This window comes from Trichosurus vulpecula, chromosome 4, assembly GCF_011100635.1.
Source record: "Trichosurus vulpecula isolate mTriVul1 chromosome 4, mTriVul1.pri, whole genome shotgun sequence".
Classification (NCBI taxonomy): domain Eukaryota; kingdom Metazoa; phylum Chordata; class Mammalia; order Diprotodontia; family Phalangeridae; genus Trichosurus; species Trichosurus vulpecula.
The window spans coordinates 149,583,813-149,608,051 of NC_050576.1; the positions used below are offsets into that span (position 1 = coordinate 149,583,813).

The 24,239-nt window shown below is 42.1% G+C and overlaps 1 protein-coding gene across 2 annotated transcripts in view; it reads right to left on the reverse strand.

Moving 5' to 3' along the window:
- The window catches only part of MAP3K21 (mitogen-activated protein kinase kinase kinase 21), a 70,201-nt gene that overhangs the window by 16,867 nt on the left and 29,095 nt on the right, over window positions 1-24,239 (reverse strand). For both annotated transcript variants that reach the window (XM_036754735.1, XM_036754734.1), the window contains 3 exons: window positions 10,497-10,645; window positions 9,485-9,660; window positions 3,200-3,440 (listed from right to left, as the gene is read on the reverse strand). In XM_036754735.1, coding sequence (XP_036610630.1) covers window positions 3,200-3,440; window positions 9,485-9,660; window positions 10,497-10,645 — 566 coding nt within the window. The remainder of the gene's footprint in view (window positions 1-3,199; window positions 3,441-9,484; window positions 9,661-10,496; window positions 10,646-24,239) is intronic.

Sequence of the window (24,239 nt, forward strand, 5' to 3'; positions counted from 1 at the left end):
AGGAAGGAGCCAGGCTATGAAGAGCTTTAAATACTAAGCAAAGGACTTCATATTTGATACTGGAAGTAACAGAGAATCACCACCAATCTATTGAGCTGGCAAATGACAGGGTCAGACCTTTGCATTAGAAAAATCATCTTGGCAGCTGAGTGAAGGATAGATTAGAGCAGGAAGAGATTTGAGGCAGTGAGACCAACTAGAAGGTTTTTGCAGTATTCCAGGAGAGGTGATGAGGCCTAAACTGAGAGGTGGCTCTGTGCATGGAAAAAAATGGACATATATGAGAGGAGTTGTTAAGATACAAGTGTCAAGATTTGGCAATTGGACATATGGGGCATGAGTGAGTTAACAGCTGAGGATGATATCAAGGTTACAAGTCTGGGTGACTGGGAGGATGATGGCTTCTTTGACAGTAATTGCTAGTTGGGAAGATGGGAGGATTTTTGGGAAAAGAGAATGTGTTCTGATTTGGATGTATTGTGTTTGCTGCTATGCCCATAGAACAGACTGATTGACTGATATGACATCCAGTTCAAGACGTCAAAAAGGCAGTTGGCTATGCGGGACTCAAGAGAAAGGCTACGTATACAGGTAGAGGAATCACCTGAGCAGAGATAATAAATGAACCCACAGGAGCTGAGATCATCAAGTGAGTTAGACTACACGGAAAGGCAAGAGGGCCCAGAGTAGAGCCTCGGGTAGGGTATGTAACATTGATGAAGGAAAGGCAAAAAAAAATTCAGAAGAAGCAGTCAGACAGATGGAAAAAGAACTAAGAGGATGGAATATTGAAAAGAAAGTGTATATAGAGAAGGTGATTATGAGTGTCATATGTTATGGAGAAATCAAGAATGATAAATTGAGAAAAGACCCTTAGACTTGGAGGTTACAAAATTATTAATGACTTTGAAGAGGGCAGCTACTGCTAGATGATGAGGTCAGAAGCCAGATTATAGAGGGTTTGTAAAACCTTGTAAAGGAGTGAAAGGGGTAACGAGGCTGTGAAAGAGAATGCCTGAAAAACTCAAGAGACAAGAATGTCTAGAATAGGTGTTGTGAAGAGTGGGATAGTGAAGTGACTATGGAAGAACAGAAACCCGTTTGCTGAAATAAAGGTCCCATTAGATAACATAAATCTGTAGAAGACCCAGTCAGCACAGTTTCTTGATTCTCTCCAGCTCCATTCAGGAGCAAGTGAATAAGAGTAAAGGAGAAAAATAAGAGTGAAGGACGGAAGTGGTTAGAGTAATTCAGGGATGGGATCTGGCAAAGTATGACTGATGACAAGACAAAGGGACAAGAAATGCAAGAGTATGGGTAGCAGAGTGGAGTTGGTTCAACAAGGGGCAGACAAAGAGAAGGGAGTAGGGTACAGCAAATGCAGCAGTGATACCCTGGAAAAGATAAGAGGGGTGGAGAGAGTGGAGGTCACAGAGAGGATGAAAAAGTGGGGTCATAAGGTATAGGGAAATATAGAGTGATAAAAGACTATGATCAGGTAACGGAATTTCACGGTTCATGAACAAAGACACACAACATTGGTGGGAGATGGTAATATTAATGGTATGACCATCTTTGTGTATAGCTAAGGTATGGTGGAGGAGTCAAGGGAATTTGAACTGGTAAGTCAGGGTATTTGAGGGAGCATCAATATATACTTTAAATCTACTAACATAATTGCAGGAGCTGGGGAGGAGAAAAAGACTATGAGAGATGCACTGAACTTGTTGAGGAAGAAAGGAAAATATCCTAGATGTTGATAAATAATTATCATTCAGCTACCTGGATGCAGACTCAGTAATACATTTGGATAGTATGAACCTTAAAGGAGGGGAGGTTCCTTGGTAGGAGACAGAGGGTCTAGAAGAAGTAATGGAGAGCAAACAGTACTTTCACTCTTCCACTATGACCAGAGTTAGGAGTATGAGAAAAAATGTGGCCAGTACTGGAAAGAGTGATGAGTGAAGATACGTCTTTGGAAGGGAGCTATGTTCCTGTGAGGGCTAGAAAGCTGAAGGGGTGAGAAAGAAAGAAGTTTAAGATGAAAGGAAATTTTTACCTATGCAACAGGAATTCCAGAGGGTACAGTGGAAAGGACAGGCAGATCTGGAGTGGGACAATGGAAGGCTAGGGTTGAAAGGCCTGATGCAGCAGCAAGATGAGGATAAAGAATAGGGTTTGCATATCTGCCACTAAGAGTTCAGGATCACTAGGATGGGGAGACTCTTCTAAAAAGTGAGCCATGAGCCCACAGATAAAGTTAGTCATTATATGTAAGTTTTTGAGTGAGACAGGAGAAGAGAATGTTCAAGATCTTCCCTTGAGGTTTAGCCTCCTGGCAAATGAAAATGTGCTCTGTAAGACTCAAGAAGGCCATTCTCAAAGCAGTCAGGAGCAGGTGGAGGTCAGAGTGCCTTGCTTGCCTCGTTGCATCCTGGGGAAGGTTCTGCAGAACAGGAGATGGAAAAGTGCTTGTCCAAAGGGTATCCTGGGCCAATCATTCATCTGAACAGTCTTGTCAACCCTCATTATGAAACAAGAGAAAGTTCAGGCAACTGGTGTGCCTGTTGCTAACGGCCAGAAGCTGGCAAGAGTGGGGGATCCAATATTCAAATCTAGGTCCTCCGACTCCCAAATCCATCAACCTGCTGTACCACACAGTGCCACCTGCCAAAAGAACTCACCTTAAAATACTATGGCATTTCTGTGGTATTTTAATAATTTTAAAGGCAGCAATCAACCAACAAGCTGAAGAATTATTTGCTGGGATGCTGAACAGATATAAATTGGACTAGATGGCCCCTGAGATCTTTTCCAACTCTGGAATTCAATAGTTCTGACATATCACACATAGGTACTAGTCAACTACACAAAAAGAAATAAATTATAATTCTATCTTTATGTTGTTTCTTATGAGCATATAAATGGTTCATTATGATCACATGGAAGAGGTAAGGAAATACATTCAGCTTTAGGATTTAAAACTATCTTTTCCCCTTTCTCATCTATCTAATGAGATTTTTAAAAAAGTTGATTCATAAAATTGTTTAAATGACTTGAATACGTTAGAACTGGGCCCAAAAGAAACAAACAACTTGGGCCAAAGATCAAGGGCATTTTTGTGCCAACACATGACACATTTCAGACAGACTTGTCTTTCCTCTTCAAATACACATAAAAATTCAAATCAAAATCACACCTGAAGGTAAACTAATCCGATGTCCATCTTTCAGTTTTAAACGGCTTCTCTTAAATTTTCCTTTCCTCTTTTTTACATTAGGCTTCTCTTGATTTAATTGGAATATCAAAATATTAAGTTCTCTCTCTAAAACGTCAATCTCTCGTTCTGCTAGTTGTTGCTCACGCCTCTTTAACAATTCTTCCTGAGACTTCTGCTGAAGAGCTGCTCTAGTTAGCTCCTCTTCACGGGATCGTAGTTCCTAAAACAAGATAAAAAAATGTGTGTATGTAGATATGTATATGCATATATAATAAATTGGATTAAGCTATAAAAAATCCCATTTCTGATCTTTTATTTATCCAAATAAGTCACTATTTCTACCAAGAAGCCTTACCCCATGCAAAAGTGAAATGTTGAAATATCTCTTCCCTCCCCCTTCAACTATACAGTAATTCCAGTCTTCAAAGGGCAGATGTCTTTGTAGGTAAAAAAGTCAGTGCTAAGACTTTTTCAGTACATAATTATTAACTTAGGCTAAACTCAAATGCCTCCGCACAGGCTCAGTCTTGCTCTTTGCATTTCTCTAATATCTATAAACTCTCTTGACCTGGCCCCTCTCATGAAAGTGATAAATACTGACATAGTTCAATAGGTTCCATTTAAAATAAACCCAATAAGAAAAATCCAAACTTACAAAACAGATACATTTAAGAAATTATTCATATTACAAAAGGATTCCTTACAGACAAACCAGACTCAACAAGACTTTCTAAATTGTAAGCAACTTAATGTTCACAGAACTGCTCACAGAGAAAGGAAACTTAAAATTAAAATATGGTAAACCTGATCAATCAAGCATTATAGTACATCACATCAGAATTTCATATATAAGTCTAAGAGAAAGGGACACATGTGCAAAGTTCACCTTTGTTTCCAAATCTTTATGGGTTAAAACAGTAGATAACAATAAAATTCTATTAAAATACTTTGTGGGGGCAGCTAGGTGGCACAGAGTGTAGAGCACTGGCCCTGGAGTCAGGAGGACCTGAGTTCAAATACAGCCTCAGACACATGACACATGTACTAGCTGTGTGACCTTGGGCAAGTCACTTAACCCCAATTGCCCTGCCAAAAAAACAACAAAAAAAATACTTTGTCATCTACTCTTTATTAAAATTAATAATCTCTTTTTAAAAAAGGACAATGTGTGAACTAAAGAAAATCCAGAGTATTTCACCTTATTAATTACTAATTCAACATTATACCTAAGCAATTCTATAATTTTAAACATTATTCTTTCTATAAACTTTTGCACTGCATTTTTGTCTATAGCTAGGACATTAATACTCCCATTAGTGCTATACCATTTTACTTTCTTTTCTAGATTACCCCACTAATAAATCAAGCATTGGCAGAGAAGGCAGGAAATTTATAAGCTTCCATTTACAAAGCTCCAGCCATATTTCTTCTTAGAACAGTCTATTAAGAGTGTCTTTGTTAGAAACCACAGCTATGTTTTCAGATGAAATGTTAGTCATAAATGTAGCTATGCACTTTGTATTGAAGTTTCTCATACCATACAAGCAGGTCACATTAAGGAATGCAATTTATGGAGAACCATATCACATGAGATAGATTCACAAAAGAAACTGAGGCTGGGAGAATTCAAACGACATCAATGTTCCCTAAATCCCTTGTCCACAGACTATCTGCAGACATACTGAAATGGAAATCTAATTCCAAATCTTCACTGAAAACAACCCCAAAAAACCCTGCTCCCACAAAAAATAAACACTACTATAGTATGATAGCAGGTCAACACAAAACAATTTCCCTAATTTAGATCCAACTATAACTCTACCTTAACTAGAAGTTTACTTTTTCAAAATCAAAGGAGAAAATGTGGGGAAGGGGATTTCTCCACAGACAATATAAATAAGATTGCAAGACAGAAGGGCAAATTTACTTAAAATGCTTTGAAGCACTCTAGCTTTATTCAAATGACTTCTGGGTACAAAATACCAGTAATTCACCTTTAGCAATTTATTAGTTCAAGTTAAGATCTCTACTTAAGAACATTTTTGTAAATGTTAATCTGTTTATGAATTAAATTTATTTCTATAAAATATTCCATAATTCAACCTGTTCATTTTTTTCAATCTGGACATCCCTCAGTTATTGCAAGTTAGTTTTACTCTAGCTTAGTTAGAGTTTGATGGTTTTTATTCGGTTTCCTAATTTAATTCAGCATTATATCTCCTTAACAGGCAGTATCTTATTAGGGGACAGAAAACTGGCCCTGGAGCCAGGAAGATGTGAATTCCAAGCCTGCCTCTAACACATAATGGTGTGTGATTCAGAAGCAAATCACTTATAACCTCTTCAGGGCTCTTAAGCAACTAAGATTATAGATTGCAGAGAAGGTTCCAACCTATATTGGTAGAAGGAGTTTCGCCATCTGGAAGAGTTCCCTATACCAATGAAATAACATGTCCAGTCCCTACTATCTCTCCCATAGTTATCGACTAACAATGTTTTTTATCATTATGTTGGTGTTAAATTAGATGTAGTATAATGGAACTACTTAGAGAAAGGACTAAATTTTGATTCTTTTTTTGGTCATACTTGGTAACTGAAAGAGTAAAAATTTTTTAAAATCCTGAGCAGAGGAAATATCTCTCAAAAATGTGGGTCTCTGTTATGAGAAAGGCTAGATAGGTAAGAGGAAGCAGAACAAGTTTAGCTTTTCTCTGAAATGAAAGGCTCTGTGGGGAAAAGTTGCTTTTTAAAAACTCTGTTTAAGAGAAAATAGAAAATCAAAAGTCAAAACAAGGAGGGAAAAATCTTTCCTCTAAGGGGATTTTAAACATTCAAAAAGAAATAAAAAAACCCATATTAGGGCCTTTTTGAATACTTTCAAATTACAAAGCACACAGAGAATTAATTCTTTTAGTTGGTCAGATTACCAGTAGTAATATTTATTTAACTGCTTGGCACTGGTCATTCTAGTAATGGAAAATCCAGGTTCCTGGCAACAGATATTAATCATTAACAGTAACATTATTTCTCACAGTGCTTCAAAGACAGGTGCATGCCCGCATGTACAAAGACAGACATACACAGATAAGAAGCCAAGAATCCCAGGAGGAACCAGTATCTATGGAGGCCTACAGTTTACTGAGTAACACAAAGACAAGAGCCAAGTTACTGACCATTAATTCAAAGTCTTATATATCCTACCTTAACAAACAGATGAACAAGAAAAGGAGATACAGCACATACATAATACTTTTATACATCCCCCCAAAATATAAAATTTACAGACTGGAAAAGAAGTACTGTAAATTCTTAACTACAAAAAATTCAGAAGCTTGCAAAAAGCTACATTTTCATTTCATATAATTCAGCTCAAAAATGAAGTAAAAGGAAAAATACATTATCAAAAATCTAAAAAATAAACAGAAGGCAGATATCTAAATTTGCCTGTTTTAATTTTTTTCTCAAAATATATGTCCAGACACTTTTTTCTATTTTCACAGCCAAATTCTTAGGAAAAACCATCTATATACTTTGTCTCTACTTTCTCATCCACCACTAACTTCTAAACCACCTGCAGTCTGGCTTTTGACACCATCACAATTGAAACCAATCTCTCCAATGTTACAAATGATGTCTTTATTGATAAATCCAATGACTTTTTTTTAATAAGTTCTCATTATTTCTTGACCAATCTATAGCTTTTGATACCACTGATCACCCTTTTCTGGATACTTTATTCTCCCTGGGGTTTTGTGACACTCCCTTCTCCCAGTTCTCCTGCCTGTCTAGCCACTCTTTCTCATTTTCTCTTCAAGGATTATCATCCATATCCTGCCCCTAATGCTTGTATGTAAAACTTAGGGCTTGATCCCAGGCCCTCTTCCTTTGCTCTCTTTCCATTGTCTCTATGATCACACCACCAAATAACTGGATTCAACATCATTGTTGTAAAGACAACTCTCAAATCTACATATTCAGCCCTCATCTCTCTCCTGAGCTTCCATCTTAAATCTCCAAGTGACTGATGGAGATCTCTCTTAATCTAGACGCCCATGAGCATCTGAAGCTCAACATATCTAAAGCTAAATTCATCATATGTCCCTTAAACCATCTCCTCCCAACTCCTCCATTTCTCCTTAAGATACCATCACCCAGCCGGTCCCCACATCTGACTCTTCTATCTTCCTTACTTCTTCCTTAATGGAACTAGTAGTTGGCTCTCAGTGTCACTGGATCAACACTCAACTGAAACAAGACACACAAGAGACTAAAGAATTGTGTGCTCAGGCAAGGGATAAGCAACATGAACACTGTATCCTCCAAGGAGGATGATAGGGCATGGGTAGAGAAGAATAGGTGAGCAAAGAACTAATATGCTAATGTAATTAGAAGAACTAGCTGGAGTTCAGTAAATGGCCATCAACAAGCATGGGAAGAGGAGGTATAAACAAATTTCATGGAACTCAAAAAGAAGAAAGATCATTGAAGGATGCTGGCATGTCCTGGAAGCAGCAGTGGAGCACAAAGAGTAGTCCAATCCCTCCCTCCTTGCCCCTAAGGTTCAGGGTGGGTGGAAGGATTTAGGGACCCAGTGAAATGAAGCCTAAGAGATGACGTCCTTAAAACAGAATGTGGTTTTAGTTAAAGAGAACAAGTAAAAGGAATGTTAGTTGAAAAGTTAAGGGATATAAGGAAGTTTGTTAAGAATAGAGCAGGGGTTTCAAAGAACATTGCAGAATATCCTATTCTACTATGTCTTCTAATACTCAGCTTGGAGCAGGTGTGAGAAGGAGGACGGCCCGTTAGGAGTCAGGGTTTAAGAAGATATAATATGGGTAAATAAGGAACAATTCTTTAAGACTGTTAGTTGCATAACAGTTGCAAATATACATAAGTGAAAGAAGTTTCCTCCCCAGGAATTCCCTACAGTGAAGAAGTCACAGGTCTGGACCAAAAACAAAAAAAGAAAGAAAGAAAAAAGGTTTTTAAAATCACAAGATGAAATAAATTTCCTACTTGTCCATTGCCTAGTATTTGTTGTTGTTGTTTGTCTTTCATTCTCAAAGAGGACTATGACATCAGGGAGGGGATGCCATGACATGCAAGTGAATTGGATTTAAGTGAGGGAGGGCTGTGCAAAGTCACCAGCCTCACTCTCTCCCCCAGAGCCAAACGGATCCAATGGCAAAATACAGATCAGGATGCCTGGAGATGGCCCTGGATGCAATGGGAGACCTTGGCCTTTTTAAGCTAAGGTCTTTAATAGATCACAGTTTGACTGAGCAGCCTAAATATTTATTGTACTAGGACAGACCACTGACTTCTTAATATACTAGTTTTTTTTTTTTTTTAAAGACTGGATCTCTCCATTTGACCCAAGATGGAAGTGCAAGGGCCACTCATGGGCCTAGTCACATTGTGACTGTTATGGGAGCTTTGACCTACTCTGTTTCCAACCTCCCTCCACACCACCTCCTCTCCTGTGGGTTAGCTATATTAGCGCCAAACTTAGTGCAGACATCCAATCATCTTAGCCCACTGAAGCTCAGAGCTCCCAAGATCAAGAGATCCACCAGTCTTAGCTTCCCAGTAGCAGGGACCACAGATATGTGCCACTATGCCTGGCTTAAATAGAGCTTTGGATTCACTTAACTAGGGGCAGAACAAATAAATATTGATCCATGTAATGGATAAATATTGTGAAAACATCTAGTTCATTTTCTTGCTTTTAAAAATCTATACCTAGAATGTTTAATATAGTCTCGAAAAGAATAAGCATCCCACTCTGCATCTTTCTTTGCAGAAGTGAGGGAAAAGAGAGAGAAATATGTCAGGACATGAAGGCGATAACCAAAAAAAAAGAATCAACCAAAATTTAAAAAATTTTTAAATAAACAATAAAACAAGTTAGCATTTATACCTTTCCCACTCGGATATCTATTCTGACTGAGAAATCAGGCTATGTAAACAAAGCTAATTTCCCCAGTAGCTTTCCTTTGTCCTTTGCATTCTTATCTATCTCCTTTTGTATTTTATGACACCAACTCTTAATAGCCTCCAAATTTTTATTCCACACATGTTGATGAATTTACCAACATACTCTATTTCAAAATTTCCACGTTCTAGGCAAAGAGGTTTGGCATGAAAGCAGTGATCAAAGCTGTTGAGGATTAATGTAGGTTAAAATTGACAAAAGTTATCAGCTCATATTTTCCTAGAGATTTAAAATATACATAGCATAATCAGAAAACTGATTCTACTTACCTTTTCCTTAGTTCTCAATTCATCAAACATTTGCTGAATCTCTAGTTTCCAGTCATCTTGCATAGAATGGAAGGACTCTTGAGGCATTTCAGTCATAACTGCCCCTTCAATGGCAGTCAGCTGTTCAAGAATTAAAGCAAATGATGGTCGAATATGAGGATCTTGCTCCCAGCATTCTATAATAAATCAGAATCACATAAATTCCATAGCTTGGCAAAATTCAGTTTACTTACAAGGTTACTGCCCTATTTTGGAATAGAAGTCTTACGTTACTGATCTAACTAAAATGTTTTCAGTTTAATGTCTGCGATCAGTACTAACCCATGTTGACTATTTCCTCTCTAAAACAATTTATTTTGCACAGTGCCCAAGCAGTGCCATACTTAATTATTATTTGACAGTGATGTTATTATAAATAATTTATTTAACCAGAATATACAGGACTTTCATGCCATAAAATGAATTTCTGGAATTTGACCATCTAAGTCACCATGACCCAAATAATGTTGTATGAACCCAAATAAAAGAAATGGAAGTTCTACAACCATAAAAGGAATCTTTAGGAAATAAATTACCTAACAGATCCCTGGCTAAGAACTGTTAGGTAATTGATCAAATAACCTACACAGTGCTGAGGGATGTCTGTTGAGATTTTAAAGCAGCTTTTTTATCCTTCGGAGAAATTTAAAATGATAGAGTAGGAGTATATCAATATTGTGTTAGAATTCTATTATAATTCATGGATAATTTACCTAGATTTGCCAATAGAATATTCTTATGTAACTGAATCAATGATGTGGCTAGATTTTTTTAAAGGCATAGTTCCCTAAAGACATTATATCTCGTATCAAAGAGTAGGAACTGCATTAAACTAGGATAAATAATAGCTACTTACTTATTACCATTAAGATAAATCTAAATCACAAGCTTAATTTCCCTAACAACATAAATCTAATGACCTATTTCCATTTTCCCCACAAATGCACAAGACACGGAAGCTACAAAGAGATACCTTTCATTAGCTTAGCAAATGGCTCAGGACAGGTAGACGGAATGGGTAAAGTGAGCTTATTGACAGCTACTCCATACGCCACAGCAAGGCCATCAATCCCACGATAGGGAACTTCTCCTGTAAGTAGTTCCCACAGCAACACTCCGTAACTACAAAGCAAATTTCAACACTTAAATTAAAATAGTTAAATCAAAGAATTAGATGGTGTCTTCCCAATACTCATACAAAATCAGCAGTCATCCCCTTTCTTTGTCTAATCTCCGATCTCTTCTTATACATTGGCTTTATCATTGCTGCTTATAAACATGTTCAGGTTTCCTGTATCTTAGAACAAACAAAACCTTCCAAACCTTTCTTTAATCCTACCATTCTCTTAAGCTATCATCCAAGATGTCTCTAACTTTTCACAGTCAAATTTCTAAAAAAAAACACCCATCCATACTTCTTAGCTCCATTTCTGAGCTTCTCACTCAAATCTCAGCCCCTTTTAATCTGAATTACAATCTTCTATAACAGGTCTCTTCAAAAAGCTTTTGTGGCTCCCTATTGGCTCTGGGACTAATACAAACTGCTTTGCTTGGCATTTAAAGTCCTTAATCATCTGAGTCTGGCCTACTTTTCCAAGCTGGTTATAAATTACTGCCCTTCACAAACTGTACTTCGACTACTTCATGTTCCTCCATTCATACAAAATAGTGCACCCCCTCTCTGTGCCTTCGTACAGGCTGTCTCTCACGTCTCTCATTTCTTTCAAACTTGTACCTCTCAGAATGAGCTCCTCTCAGAATTTAGCTCAAGTGCCACCTCCTAGATGAAGCCTTTCCCGATTCCTTCAGCAACTAATCCCTGCCTTCCAAAAATTAATTTTTAGTAACTTTGTATATATTTTGTATACAAAGTAAAAAGCTATATGGCATCATGAATAGAGCTGGCCTTAGAAACAAAAGACCTGAGCTCAAATCTGACATACACTGGCTGTGAAATCATAGCTAAGTAACATAAACCTCTCAGTAGTCTAGGCTAGTGGTATCAAACTCAGATGGAAATATGGGCCACTAAACTGTACAAAAGGCTCCCTATAGGTCTCATACTGACTTAGAAAACCACATGTGTTTATATATACATATGTAAAAAATTGACATATTATTGTCACTACTCTAAGATGTTAAAATCAGTTAGGAACTACATTCTAATCTGGTTTGGGAAATGTCTGGGAGTGTTGTGGGTCACACGTCACCCACGGGCCATGTGTCTGATACTTCTGGTCTAGGCAACTCTCTAAGAGTATAAGGTATTGCTGACCTTAATTGGTAGAGAGAATTTCTTTACCTGGGAGTGTCTATACAAATGAAATCACAGGGTCAGTCCCTATATTTTGTATTTACTTAAATATGTAGGCATTTTTCCTCTGATGGAAAATAAGTTCCTCAAAGGAAGGGGCCATTTCATTTTTGTCTTTGTATTCCCCAACACCTAACATGGTGCCTGGCCTAGAGTAAGCACTTAATACTTATTAACTGATTGATTAGAGAGAATGGTTAAGATATAGCAAATGACTGGCTGTAAGAGTAAACTGCAAAGCTAGATGAGAAATTGGGACGTTTAAAGGAAGGGTAAGTTTAGGGGAGGGAAATGAGTTCCATCTGAGAATCTGACAGAACATGAGTTCTGAGAATCTGACAGAACATTTAGGATGAGTTGTCTAGCAGAAAGTTGGCAATGTAGGCTTAGAGTTCAGCAGAGATATTAGAGATAAAGATTTGGAAGCCATCTGCATTAAGACAGTGACTATCCCCACAAACACCAAGATTACCATGAAAGAAGCTGAAATGAGAAAAGAATGCTCAGGACACAACCTTGGAGACACACACAAAGTTAAGGGCAGGATGATAGATGATGATCCAGCAAAGGAGAATGCGAAAGAATAGTCATATGTTGGGATTTGGGTGGGGGTGGGACGCCGCTTAGGGCTGGGTGGAGGGTGGGGCAGGGACTACAGCTTTCCGGGTATAACGCTTTTCCGGGTATATCGCTGGGCGGTGCCGGCTTAGGATGAAGCCCGTCCATATAAGGCAATGTTATAGCTCTCGCCACTGGATTGGCTGCAATAGGTTATATAATGTACGGGGATAGGGGAAGAGAGCAGAGTCGAGTCGAGCAGTCGCCGTGGAAGATGTACCAATAAAGACCGTGAGCGAGATCCTCTGGCGTTCTGTCTGGTGAATTCCGGTCTGGGTGGAGGCCAGGCCGGCCGGTGACGACCGAAGGCTCGGTGTAGGAGCAGAAGAGGTCCCCCGGGGAGGACTGCCCGCGACCCCCGGCCCAGGAAGAGGCCTAGGGGGAACGCGGCAGGTTGGCGCCCGAACAGGGACCGGCCTAGGACGGCTGGACCGTTGCAGAGTTCCGGAAGAGCCCCGGTGATAGGGGGGACTAGCCCGACTAGGGCGGACCAGACAGCTTCTCCGTGCAGGTAACGGGGGAAAGGCCCGGAGATGGGGCAAGCGCGCAGCCTCCCTTTGCTGCGGCCAGAGGATCGGGACTTATTAACTTTACAGGTCAGAACTGCTTTGTCTAAACGGGGGTTGTCCGCCTCCACGGAGCAGCTAAAGCGGCTCGTGGAAAAGTTGCTGGTGGTGGCTCCGTGGCTCATACACTCGGGGTTTCAGCCGGACCGTTTTCCGGTCTTACAGCAGCAAATGCTGTCTTATCAAAAACAGTGCCCGGGTTTTCTTCTTCCGGAGGACTTTGGCTTGATGGCCGCCATTAAGGGGTTGCTCGACCCCAGGCCTCCTCCGGACACCAGCACGGCAGAGACTCAGACGGAGACCCGGCCGCTCGGTGGGGGCCCGGGAGGGGAGACTGATCTGACTGAGGTGGTGGTAACTGGGCCAAGGCCCGCGGCCTCTGCTCCCCCGTTGTACCCTTGGGAGGATATGCGGGAGGCGGGAAATGAGCGGCCTCAGGCGGAACATACAGGACAATGGCCCCTTTTAGAGACGAAAAGACTAGTCTCGGAGAACTGCTACCACGCTTCAGGCGCAGTTCGACTTTTTGGAGCGGTGGGCGCACCCAGCAAAGATGGCGCCGGTTTCCGGCCGAGGGAGGAGTCGCGGGCGGCTCCCTCCTGCGGGGAAGGGGAGGCGCGAGGGAGGGGTGGTGTGCCAGAGGGCCGCCCACTGCCCCGCCCTCCAGAACAGGAACGCAGATCTACTTCCTCTTTTCCCCACTCTGACGGCGAAAGCGAAAGCCGCTATGAGCGGCTCAGCCCGGGGGATAGATCAGGCGGGTACCTTCCTCTGATACCTCGCGCGATCCGCGAAGCTATGCGGTCCGGAGAGGTGGTGGACTCAGAAATCTCTGAGGCATTTCCATTATTTCTGGATAATGGTAACCGAGTTTTTCAGCCCCTGCCGCTGAAGACCATTAGGGAATTTAAGCAGGCGGTGCAGGAGAATGGCCCCGCTTCCCCGTTGGCGCAGCGCCTTCTTTCTAATATGACTGTCTCCACAGTCTGGACCCCGCGTGATTTCGATGACCTCGCGTTGGGGGTCCTGAGCCCTGTGGACTACACGGCGTTCCAGGCTATCAAAGAATCGGAGGCTAGAGCGCTCCAAGCGCGCACCGGGGGGCCCCCGGGGCGGGTAGACCTGTTGTTGGGCCGGGGACAATACAGTGATCCCCGGGTACAGGCCACTTTTAGTAACCAGGAGCTGGAGGATGTGCGGGTAGTGCATCAACAGGCATGGCAAAGGCTGGGGCGTACCTCTGCAGGAACCCCAGCTGGCCTGGCCGATATGCGCCAGAAGCCAGGGGAGAGCGCACTTGAGTTTGCCACGCGAGTGCGGAGATACGTGGACAGCACGTTTGCAGGGCCGGGCCGGGAACTCATCATTAAGCAGATCCTCCGAGAGGGGTTCCGGGGGGAGGCGAAGACAGCTCTGGCGGCCTTGCCCCCCGACGCCACCCCGGACCAAATGATAGAAAAGGTGATGTCCCTCGCTCCTCCCTGTCCCATGGAAGTCTTGGCGACGGCCATAGAACGGGACCGGAGGGATCGCTTGAAAGAGGAGGCCGCGAGAAATGACGCCCTGGTAGAGGCTTTGAACCGCCTCGCGGTCTCCCGGGACTCCGGATCCGACCGTCGGTGCTTTAAATGTGGTCAGCTGGGTCACTTTCGGGCCCAGTGTCCACAAAGCTGCGGGTCGGGACGAGGCACCCCAAATTGCTTCCGCTGCGGAAAGCCTGGCCATATGGCGAAATTTTGCCGCTCCGACCAAAGGAACCCCACCCAGGAGTCGGGAAACGAGCACGGGGGGCCGAGAAAGCGGGCAACTCGCCCCCCCCCGGGTCCAGTCCTTACGGCCCGAGACTCAACCACCCTTCCCTCGTGGGGGGCAATAGAAATCCCGATCCAAGGGCCAGCAGGAGTGCTCCTGGCCACGGGGAACCCTTTTCAGTCTCGCTATACCGTTCCCACCCAGGTGCTGGCCCCCGGTGACCCGTTACTGGTAGTTAACCCACACCCTATTCTAGTTGATATTTTCCCAGGTGAGGTCCTCGCTCAGGCAGTGCCGTTCCAGGACACAGAGGCTGATTCTTGCCTTTGGATGGAGAAGATCACAATGGACCGCCCCATGATGATACTCCTGGTGGAGGGACAGCCAGTGCGGGGTCTCGTAGACACGGGAGCCGATCGCTCCGCGCTGCCCCGCAACCAGTGGCCTCCTCAAATTCCACGCCGACGAGCTGGCAAGCCAGTAAAGGGAGTGGGAGGAGAAGTGGAGGCATGGGAGGCCGCCAGGCCTATGACTTGGAGACGGGACGCGCTTGAGGGCCAGTTTAGCCCTTTGTGCGTTCCCGGTCTCACCTATGCACTATGGGGTCGTGACATCCTTGCACAGCTCGAGGTTACCTTGTCCGGCCCGGATACTTTAAACTCTTGAGGGCCACTGATCGTGACACGGGCACCCCCACACCCCGAATCACTTGGACATCTACCACGCCAGTGTGGGTAGACCAGTGGCCCCTCCCGTTGCAAAAGCTCGTCGTAATGGAGGAGATTGTCCAGGGTCTGCTCCTTCAGGGCCAAATTAGGCCCTCCACTAGCCCTTACAATTCTCCTGCCTTTGTCATTAAAAAACGCGGTGGAAAAGGCCGCTGGAGACTCCTGGTGGACTTGCGGGCCATCAACCGTATTATGTTACCAATGGGGAAGCTCCAGCCCGGGCTTCCTTCTCCCACGGCCATTCCGGCTGGATGGCCTTTGGCCGTGGTGGACATAAAGGACTGCTTTTTCTCCATTCCCCTCCACCCGAAAGACACCCCCAAGTTTGCGTTCTCTCTGCCATCTACTAATGTTTCTCGTCCCCACAGGCGGTTCGAGTTCAAGGTTCTCCCGCAGGGAATGGCCAACAGCCCTACGCTGTGCCAGAGACATGTGGACGGGGTGCTGGAACCGGTCCGTCGGGACCACCCTTCAGCTCTCCTTCTTCATTATATGGATGATCCTCATCGTTCACCGGGAGCGGCGGTTCTCTCTTGGGAGAAAGAGGGAGAAAATTGGACCTTGACTCCTCAGACTGTTCCCCCCCAGGACGTTTGCGTCCAACCCCCTTTCTTCTGGCTCCTCATCAACGCATCTCTCTCCGACCCCCTTCTCAACTGTTCTGGAATGGCTCCTTTGCGCCGACTGCGGTGGTGGTCCGCGCCCCCGAATTCGTCCCCATCCCTCTGTCCTCTCAGAATCCGGCTGCGCCCCCCCGTTCCCCGTTACCGCCAGGGAGGAGAAAACAGCGTAAGCCGCGGGCGGTGGGGGTGATTCTCCTCGTGGTGGGACTCCTTATCAGCTTAGTGGCTTCTCTCGCCTCCCTTGGCCTTACCGCGACGGCCATGGCTGGCTCTGCGGTCACGGCCGAGGCCCTCAACAACGCCACCGCCCAGACAGCGCAGGCCCTGCAGACTGTAGAGACATCCCTCCTCCATCTTCGGGGAGGACTGCTCACCCTGAACACGCGCCTCGATCTGGTCGTGGAGCGGTTGGACTCCTTTGTAGATCACTCTTGTCATCGTCGCGTGGGCGAAGGCCTATGTGTGACGAATGCCCCTTATTCTAACTCCTCTATCGCGGCCGAGCTCAGCCGCAACCTTTCCCGGGCCCTGACCGGGACCTGGGATGAGGATTTTTGGGACACGCTGCACAACCTTCGGCGGGAGTACCAGGCCATCAATGGCACTAGGGTCTCCCCATGGGTCCCGCCCAACCTCTCCTCCTGGTGGCCTTCTTGGCTTTCAGGTCCGTGGTTCTCCTGGTGGCCCTACCTGGCTGCTGCGGCGGCCTTCCTCGCCCTGCTTATTGCGGTCCGCGTTCTTTGGGCCCGCATCTCCCTGCTTTCTCGCCGCCAGCGGGTTGGTTACCGCGCCCTGCGGGCCGTAGGTGTGGGGGAGGACCCCTCAGGTTGGTTGGATCTTGATTCCGCTTTGTGAGCACTGCCCTATGTTTCCCCTTCTTCCTTTTAATTTTAGTTTAAGGGGTGAATTGTTGGGATTTGGGTGGGGGTGGGACGCCGCTTAGGGCTGGGTGGAGGGTGGGGCAGGGACTACAGCTTTCCGGGTATAACGCTTTTCTGGGTATATCGCTGGGCGGTGCCGGCTTAGGATGAAGCCCGTCCATATAAGGCAATGTTATAGCTCTCGCCACTGGATTGGCTGCAATAGGTTATATAATGTACGGGGATAGGGGAAGAGAGCAGAGTCGAGTCGAGCAGTCGCCGTGGAAGATGTACCAATAAAGACCGTGAGCGAGATCCTCTGGCGTTCTGTCTGGTGAATTCCGGTCTGGGTGGAGGCCAGGCCGGCCGGTGACGACCGAAGGCTCGGTGTAGGAGCAGAAGAGGTCCCCCGGGGAGGACTGCCCGCGACCCCCGGCCCAGGAAGAGGCCTAGGGGGAACGCGGCAGTCATACAGAAAGGAAGAAAACCAAGTGAAGAAAATCAGACAACCTTTTTAAAAACTGAAGAAAGATCAAGAAGGATGAGGAGTGACAAGAGACCATCAGATTTGATTTAGCAATCAAAGAGACCAAAAAGGTTCATAGAAAGGATAAGTCGCATGTTGTAGCATGGACTAAAACAGTACAAGGAGGGATGGGAAGGCTTCAAGAATGAAATGAAGACACAAAGAGAAATAATTTCAATGAAAAGGAGAAGGGGAAGTTGTCTAAAGAAACTGATGTGGTGCATATCAACAGGAAATGCATCAACTAACTTGTGTTTTAAAAGATCATGTATGGAAGATACTCATGAGAATCTGAATATGATCACGAAAAGGTCTTATAAGAATAGTGGCAACAAAGTTAAAGCTCAGAATAAAATGAGGTTGGTGAAGAAAGCTAAGGAGAACAAAAGAGGTTTATTTTTTGTTCCACAGCTAAACTGGAAAAAACAGGACAAAAGAAGGGGTAGGACTTTAACTCGGGGACACATGGGAGGACAAGTAAAACTGGAAAGAAAGACAAAGCTATGAAACTGCCTCTGTTTTCTCTGCCAAGACCACTTTTTTTTTTAGAAAACAGACTAGATGGCTAAGAGAAAAGTGATGCTAAAGACAAGTAAAGACAGAATAAGAGAAGATCTTAGCTGCCTTGGAAGAGTTCGAGTCCAAGTGGTCTGAGAGTAATAAAACAACTCTCAGATTCACATACCTTTTTTCTGATTACTCAGACACTCGACGATCTTAAAAAGAGTGGAGTGCAGGTGGAAGTCAAAGAAAACAAATTTCTGCAAGTATTTTTATTTAAAAAACTTTTAAAAATAAGAGAGGTTAGGGAAGATGCTACAGCTATGGAATGTTGTTGCATGCACTTTTAGATGAAATCACCATTGCTAGTTTTGCTTAGTGGTTTTACTTTGATGCCAGAGAGTTCTCACTGAGGGGATAATCTAGAAATGTTTGTAATGTAAAAACAAACACAACAAAATTTTTAGAAAAAGAGGCTGAACAGAACAGGCTCGAGTGAATTCAAATGTCTTTTTTTTTTAAGGAAAAGAATATGCAATTGATAAGCCAGAAAGCGCTGCCTTGATTTCTAACAAAATTCTAGAATATATTATTTAAGAGATGGTAAAGAAAGAAATGATCACAAAGAGGCAGAATGACTTCATCGAGAACAAACTAACTTAATTTCCTTTTTTGACAAGGTTACTAAACTGGCAGATCATGGACATGATGCAAATATAGTTTACCTAGATTTTAGAAAAATATTTAACAATATCTCCTACACTAGAAAGAAGGAATGCAGGCTGACTGTTTAACTGGGTAGGTTCAGAAGCAGCTGAATGGGCAAACTCAAGGAGATATTATTAATGGTTCAATATCAACTTGGAAGGAGGACTTTGGCAACAAGATGAAGGGATCTGTGCTTGGCCCTCTACTGTTTTAACAATTTTTAACAATGAGTTAGATAAAGACATTGACACCATGCTATCAAATCTGAAGATGACACAAATCTTGGAGCTAACAGGTTAGATGATAGGATCCAAAAAAGCCTCAAAAGGTTAGTAAATCAACCCATCAAAAAGCAATTATTAAGTGCATAATACTTGTTAAATGTTAGGGATAGAAATACAAAAATGAAACAGTCCTTGCCCTCAGGGAACTCATAATCTAGTGAGGGGAGAAAGCACGCACACACGTTCTCTCTCTCTCTCTCTCTCTCTCTCTCTCTCACTCTGATATAAGATAATTTTATGGAAAAGGAACTAGCAACTGAGGGGAACCTGAAAGGTTTCATGTAGAAAGCCACAGAAAGCAGCATCTAAAAGTGAAGCCTTGATTAAAGGTAGGTATTTAACAGGGATAAATGTACAAAGACTTACACTTGTATTTTTTAACCACCTTCACAAGCATAAGATGGGGGTTATAGTATGTCACAAGATCAATGAGTCAATAATATGATATGGCAGCCAAGAAAACTGACCCAACCAAACTTTATTATGAGCAGCACAGTTTGCAAGAAGGGAATCCTGTATGCTGGATCCTGCTCCAGTCAGATCATATCTGGAATGCTATGTGTTCAGTTCTGTGCGCAATATTTTAGGAAGGATATTGATCATCTGAAGAATGTCTAAAGGAGGGCAAGGGGGAAAGTAAAGGGCCTCAAGCTCATACTATACAAGCATTATTGATTCTTATCCTAGAGAAAATGAAATTCAGGCAATGTTAGCTATTTTCAAGTATCTAAAGGGTTGTCATGAGGAAAGGAGATTGTACTTGTTCTGTCTGGCTATAGTGGACAAAACCAGGGGCAATGAGTAGAAGTTGCAAATAAGCAAATTTAGGCTAGTTATATGGAAAAAAATCTTCCTAACAAATGGCTCTTTTTTTTTAAATTTTAGACTCAGACACCAGAACTCAAATACATAATACAGAAAAGAAAAAGAAACACCATAAACTTAAATATCGAAACTTAAATACAAAGAAGAGAAAAAAAAGCATATCACATGCATAGCAGAACATGAGAGGATTCAAAATATATAGCAAAAAAAGAAAGCTTGGATGATAAATACTACACATTGCGTTGAGAGCTGTCCATCTTTGCTTCTTTCTAAGTTTTCTTTTATTCTCTGCTGTGCACTTTTTACTTTGTTCTTTTTTCCTCTTTCCTCCTTGCCCTCCAAAAAGTTACAACAAATGCGGATGTATTTATATATTGATACTGATATATACATACACATATACATATATACACATACATACATACATATATAGACATATGCTTTCCCTAACAAATTCTACTCCTGATATTTGTCTTTATGTTTGTGTGTATCTCTTATTTTCTATCCCTAACTCCTCTACTTTACGTCTATCCACTTACCTTGCCCTCCTATTACTTAACCTATCCCCACCAAGGATCTCTCCCCTATCCTCCCATTCCCACAAATCTAAACACCCTTCTATAACCCCCTTTAACCTATTCCCTCACCCTCCCCTCTAGAGATACCTCCCTTGTCCTCTACCCCCTCCCTATTCCCTTATTGTTTTATTTCTTCTGAATTTAAAAGACTTTTATATACTCTTCTAGATATATATGTATTGTTCCCTCTTAAACCCATTCCCAATGAAAGTGGGTTACCAGCACTACCAGCCCTTCTCCCCCATCTAATTCCCCTGTGTCGATTCTTCCTCTTGCACCTCATTTGTATAAACAGTTTTACTTTTTAAAGTCATATCACAGTCAGGTCTACCTCAATTTTTCTTATGAACTACCCAATTACTAATGACCATCTTACACATATGTTTTACATTTTACATACAGAAAAGGTGAATGGTTTATCCATACTGAATCCCTTGTAATCAGTCTTTGGCATATACTTTATGTTTCTCTTGGCTCTTGTATGTCCAATCTTCTATTAAGTCCAGGTTTTTGGTTGTTTTTTTTTTTAACAATGTCCTGAAAGTCTGATAGTTGATCAAATGTCCTTTTTTTCAAGTGGATCTATATAAAAGAAGAATGGGCTTTCTTATGAGGAGATGAATTCCCTAACACAGGAGGTTTTTTTTTTAAAAAAACTTTATTTTATTATGAATTTAATCATCAATGAACAATCATTTCAATAAACAAAAAATAACAACCAAAAGAGCTATCTATGATACCACTGACTTCTGTTAGAAAGTCTTAAGTGTATATAAAATTGAACAAGGTAGCAAAAAAATTGCTGTTTGTGTCTCCTGAATTTCTTTTTTTTTCCTGTATATTTTATAATACTTGACGCTTTTGTCTTCTTTTTCCCCCCTGCTTTTTCTAATTACTTTACCCTTCCCCTTTCCTCCAGAACCCCTCTTTTGTAACAAATAAGGACAGTAAAGGGCACTGACCACAAGTGAAAATCTTGCTCAGGCAAAAGATATGCTAGATATGCCAAGATTCTCTAATACAGGTTGTATTAGATGACTTAAGAGTGCCCTTAAACCTCTGAGATTCTGTAGGCCCTACAGATTAAGAATAAGATTGAAGGAGTAGAGAAGAGGAGATATGGAATGGGCAACAACTACTGTAGATTTTTTTCCCCTTGAAGTTTGACTGTGTAAGAGTGGAAAGAGGATGATAGTGAAGATTTTTTTATGGATGAGAAAGACCTGGCTGTGTTTGTAGGCAGCAGTGAAGAAGACAGTATATAAGATATACACATGGGAAACTACCACAGAGAGAGAGACTGAAAATGATTGAAGGGGGCAGCCCCTAGAGATGGGAAGAGAAAGATCAAGGGTACAGGATTTGTCCTTAGCAAGGACAAGTGTCACTTCTTCCGTGACTAAAACAAAGGAGAGGCAAATGGGAAATGATAGAGAGTTGTAGAATGAGACAAAGTCAGAGTTCATGATGAATGCTTTTGATTTTCTTGGCAAAGGAGGAAGCGAGGTTCTTTACTGAAAGGCAAGGAGCATAGTGGTATAGGGGACTTGAGGAGAGAAGATAAGGTTGCAACAACCACTGTATGAAGTGTGATGAGGCATGAACATATTTAAAAAATTCCTATGATCAGAGATGCTCAAAAGTAGAATGGGCTGTTTTAAGAACTGGCGAGTTCCCCTTTCACTGGAGTTCTTCAAGCAAATGTCAGATGACCACATGTTAGATATGTGTTATTCAGGATTTGCGTTATTTTTTTTCAGATATTGGTTGCTCAGGTCCCTTCTAACTCTAAAGTTCTGTAATTGACTTTGTGAATCTCTGTGCTAAAATAGTTGTATGATCTTAGGCAACACATTAATTTCTCTTGGTTTTAATTTATCTATCTGTAAAATGGGGGGCTTGTATTAAATGATTTCAAAACTCATTTCCTAGCTCTAACATGGTTTTACGAATAAGAGAATTTCTACATTGAAAAAGACACCAAAACTTTATTCCAATTAGTGAGTACAATAAAACTTTAATTATGTAGAATCCTTAAAGAAAAAAAAAATAATTCTAAATGGAGAGTTTTCCCTGAGATAGAAAAGTTCCCCCTTAAATAATTTTTAAAATTTGAACAATGATGAATTTTTTTGTAAAATATATTACACACATCCTTGAATTTTAAAACCACCTATACTTAACATACTTCATTAGGTAATACATCAGTAGGTACCATGAATGACTGTCAATACATCACTGTTCTAGGATTTTTTTAAGTATAACCATTCTTTCTATCAAGGCAGATTGTAACTATTACTTCATAGGTAAGGGAGTTTCCTGATGCTGAGAGATGACTTGACATTTTAATGAAATCACAGGTCACATTTGAACCCAGGTCTCCCTGATTCCTCATCTAGTATATGGGGCCACAATGACTCCTTCAAGAACAATAACTGTGCCATGTTGTAATACACAGCTTGTTGGGATGTATACGATTGGATGCTGCTATGAGAAAAGGTTCCAGGCTGCTGTCCTTTTCAGACTCTTTCATCTGTTTTTTTTTTTTAAAGAACAAGGCAATTTATTAACGAATCTGGCGTGGTTTGTCCCAATGTTTCTTGTTGGCAGCTGCCACTTGTCTGGCAATTCTGTCCAGGTCTCTCTGTCCTTGAGGGTTCAGCTTCTGGCCCCCATCCTAGTCCTTCTCCACCATCTTGAGGCCCTCCAAGGCTTTCAGGACCCTCTGCACCATGCTCTTTGAGCCCCTGCTGAAGTGACCAGGCATGACCCCATTGCGCTGGCGCCTGCCGTAGATCTTGGTCATGAATCCCATGCTGGCCCCACCTCAGAGGTACAGATGCTGGGCAGAGAAGGCAGCCCAGGTGTACAACCAGTTCTCGTCGCAGGGTGCCAGCTCCTCATGTTAGGTCATCTTGACCGCGTCCACCCATTCAGGGATTTTCAGCTTCCCTGACTTTTTCAGGAAGGCAGCCAGAGCCTGGACGAACTCCTGCTGATTCTCATCCTTCACCGTGACTCCGAGCATCATGCGGGCTCTGCACAGCCAGAGAGGGGAACCAATCTGCTTTCTACAGTAGTTTTTCCTCAACTCCCATGCAGTTAAGGCTACCAAGAAACATTGCTCTCTGCTATCACTATGTTTACCCATATTGTAGGCCCTCTCCCTTGTTCTAATTTGTTACTTTTCAACTGCTGCGTTTGAAAATAAAATAAACTGATATGTATTAGAATGGTTTCTAAGATAAGTAGGTAGTCTGAGTACAGGCTTGGGGAGAACGTGGACTATAAGACATGTACTTTGGGAAACCTATTTTGGTTACTCAGAGGCTTTTTTGCTTATTTCCTAATTGTTGCTTCTTTGATCAATCTACAAGATAATCAAGTTCCAGACATATAATCTGTTATATAGATGCTTCCAACATTTCCACACTAACAGGCACAGAGAACAGAATTATTAAATCCCTAGCAGGATCAAAGTTATTTATATATGTTTTTTCTAGTTTTTATAATCTCAATTTATTAAACTGCTTAAAAGACTAACATTTTACTTAGGCATCAGGCATTACTACAAAGCTAGTAAAATATTTAATTAAAACTTTATTAAATGGTTTTGAATTAGAAATATTACAGCACTATAAAATTATTAACTAATTACCTATCGTTCCTCACTGTACTCCTGATGGGTGAGACACAGCTACAAGGATTAATACATATACATTACTAACCACATTTTATATATGAAATTCATTACTAACTGCATCAGTCACAAAACTTTAGTAGGGTTAGGTTTACTTATCTCAGTCTGTATTTCTGTTCCAATGGGTTCACAC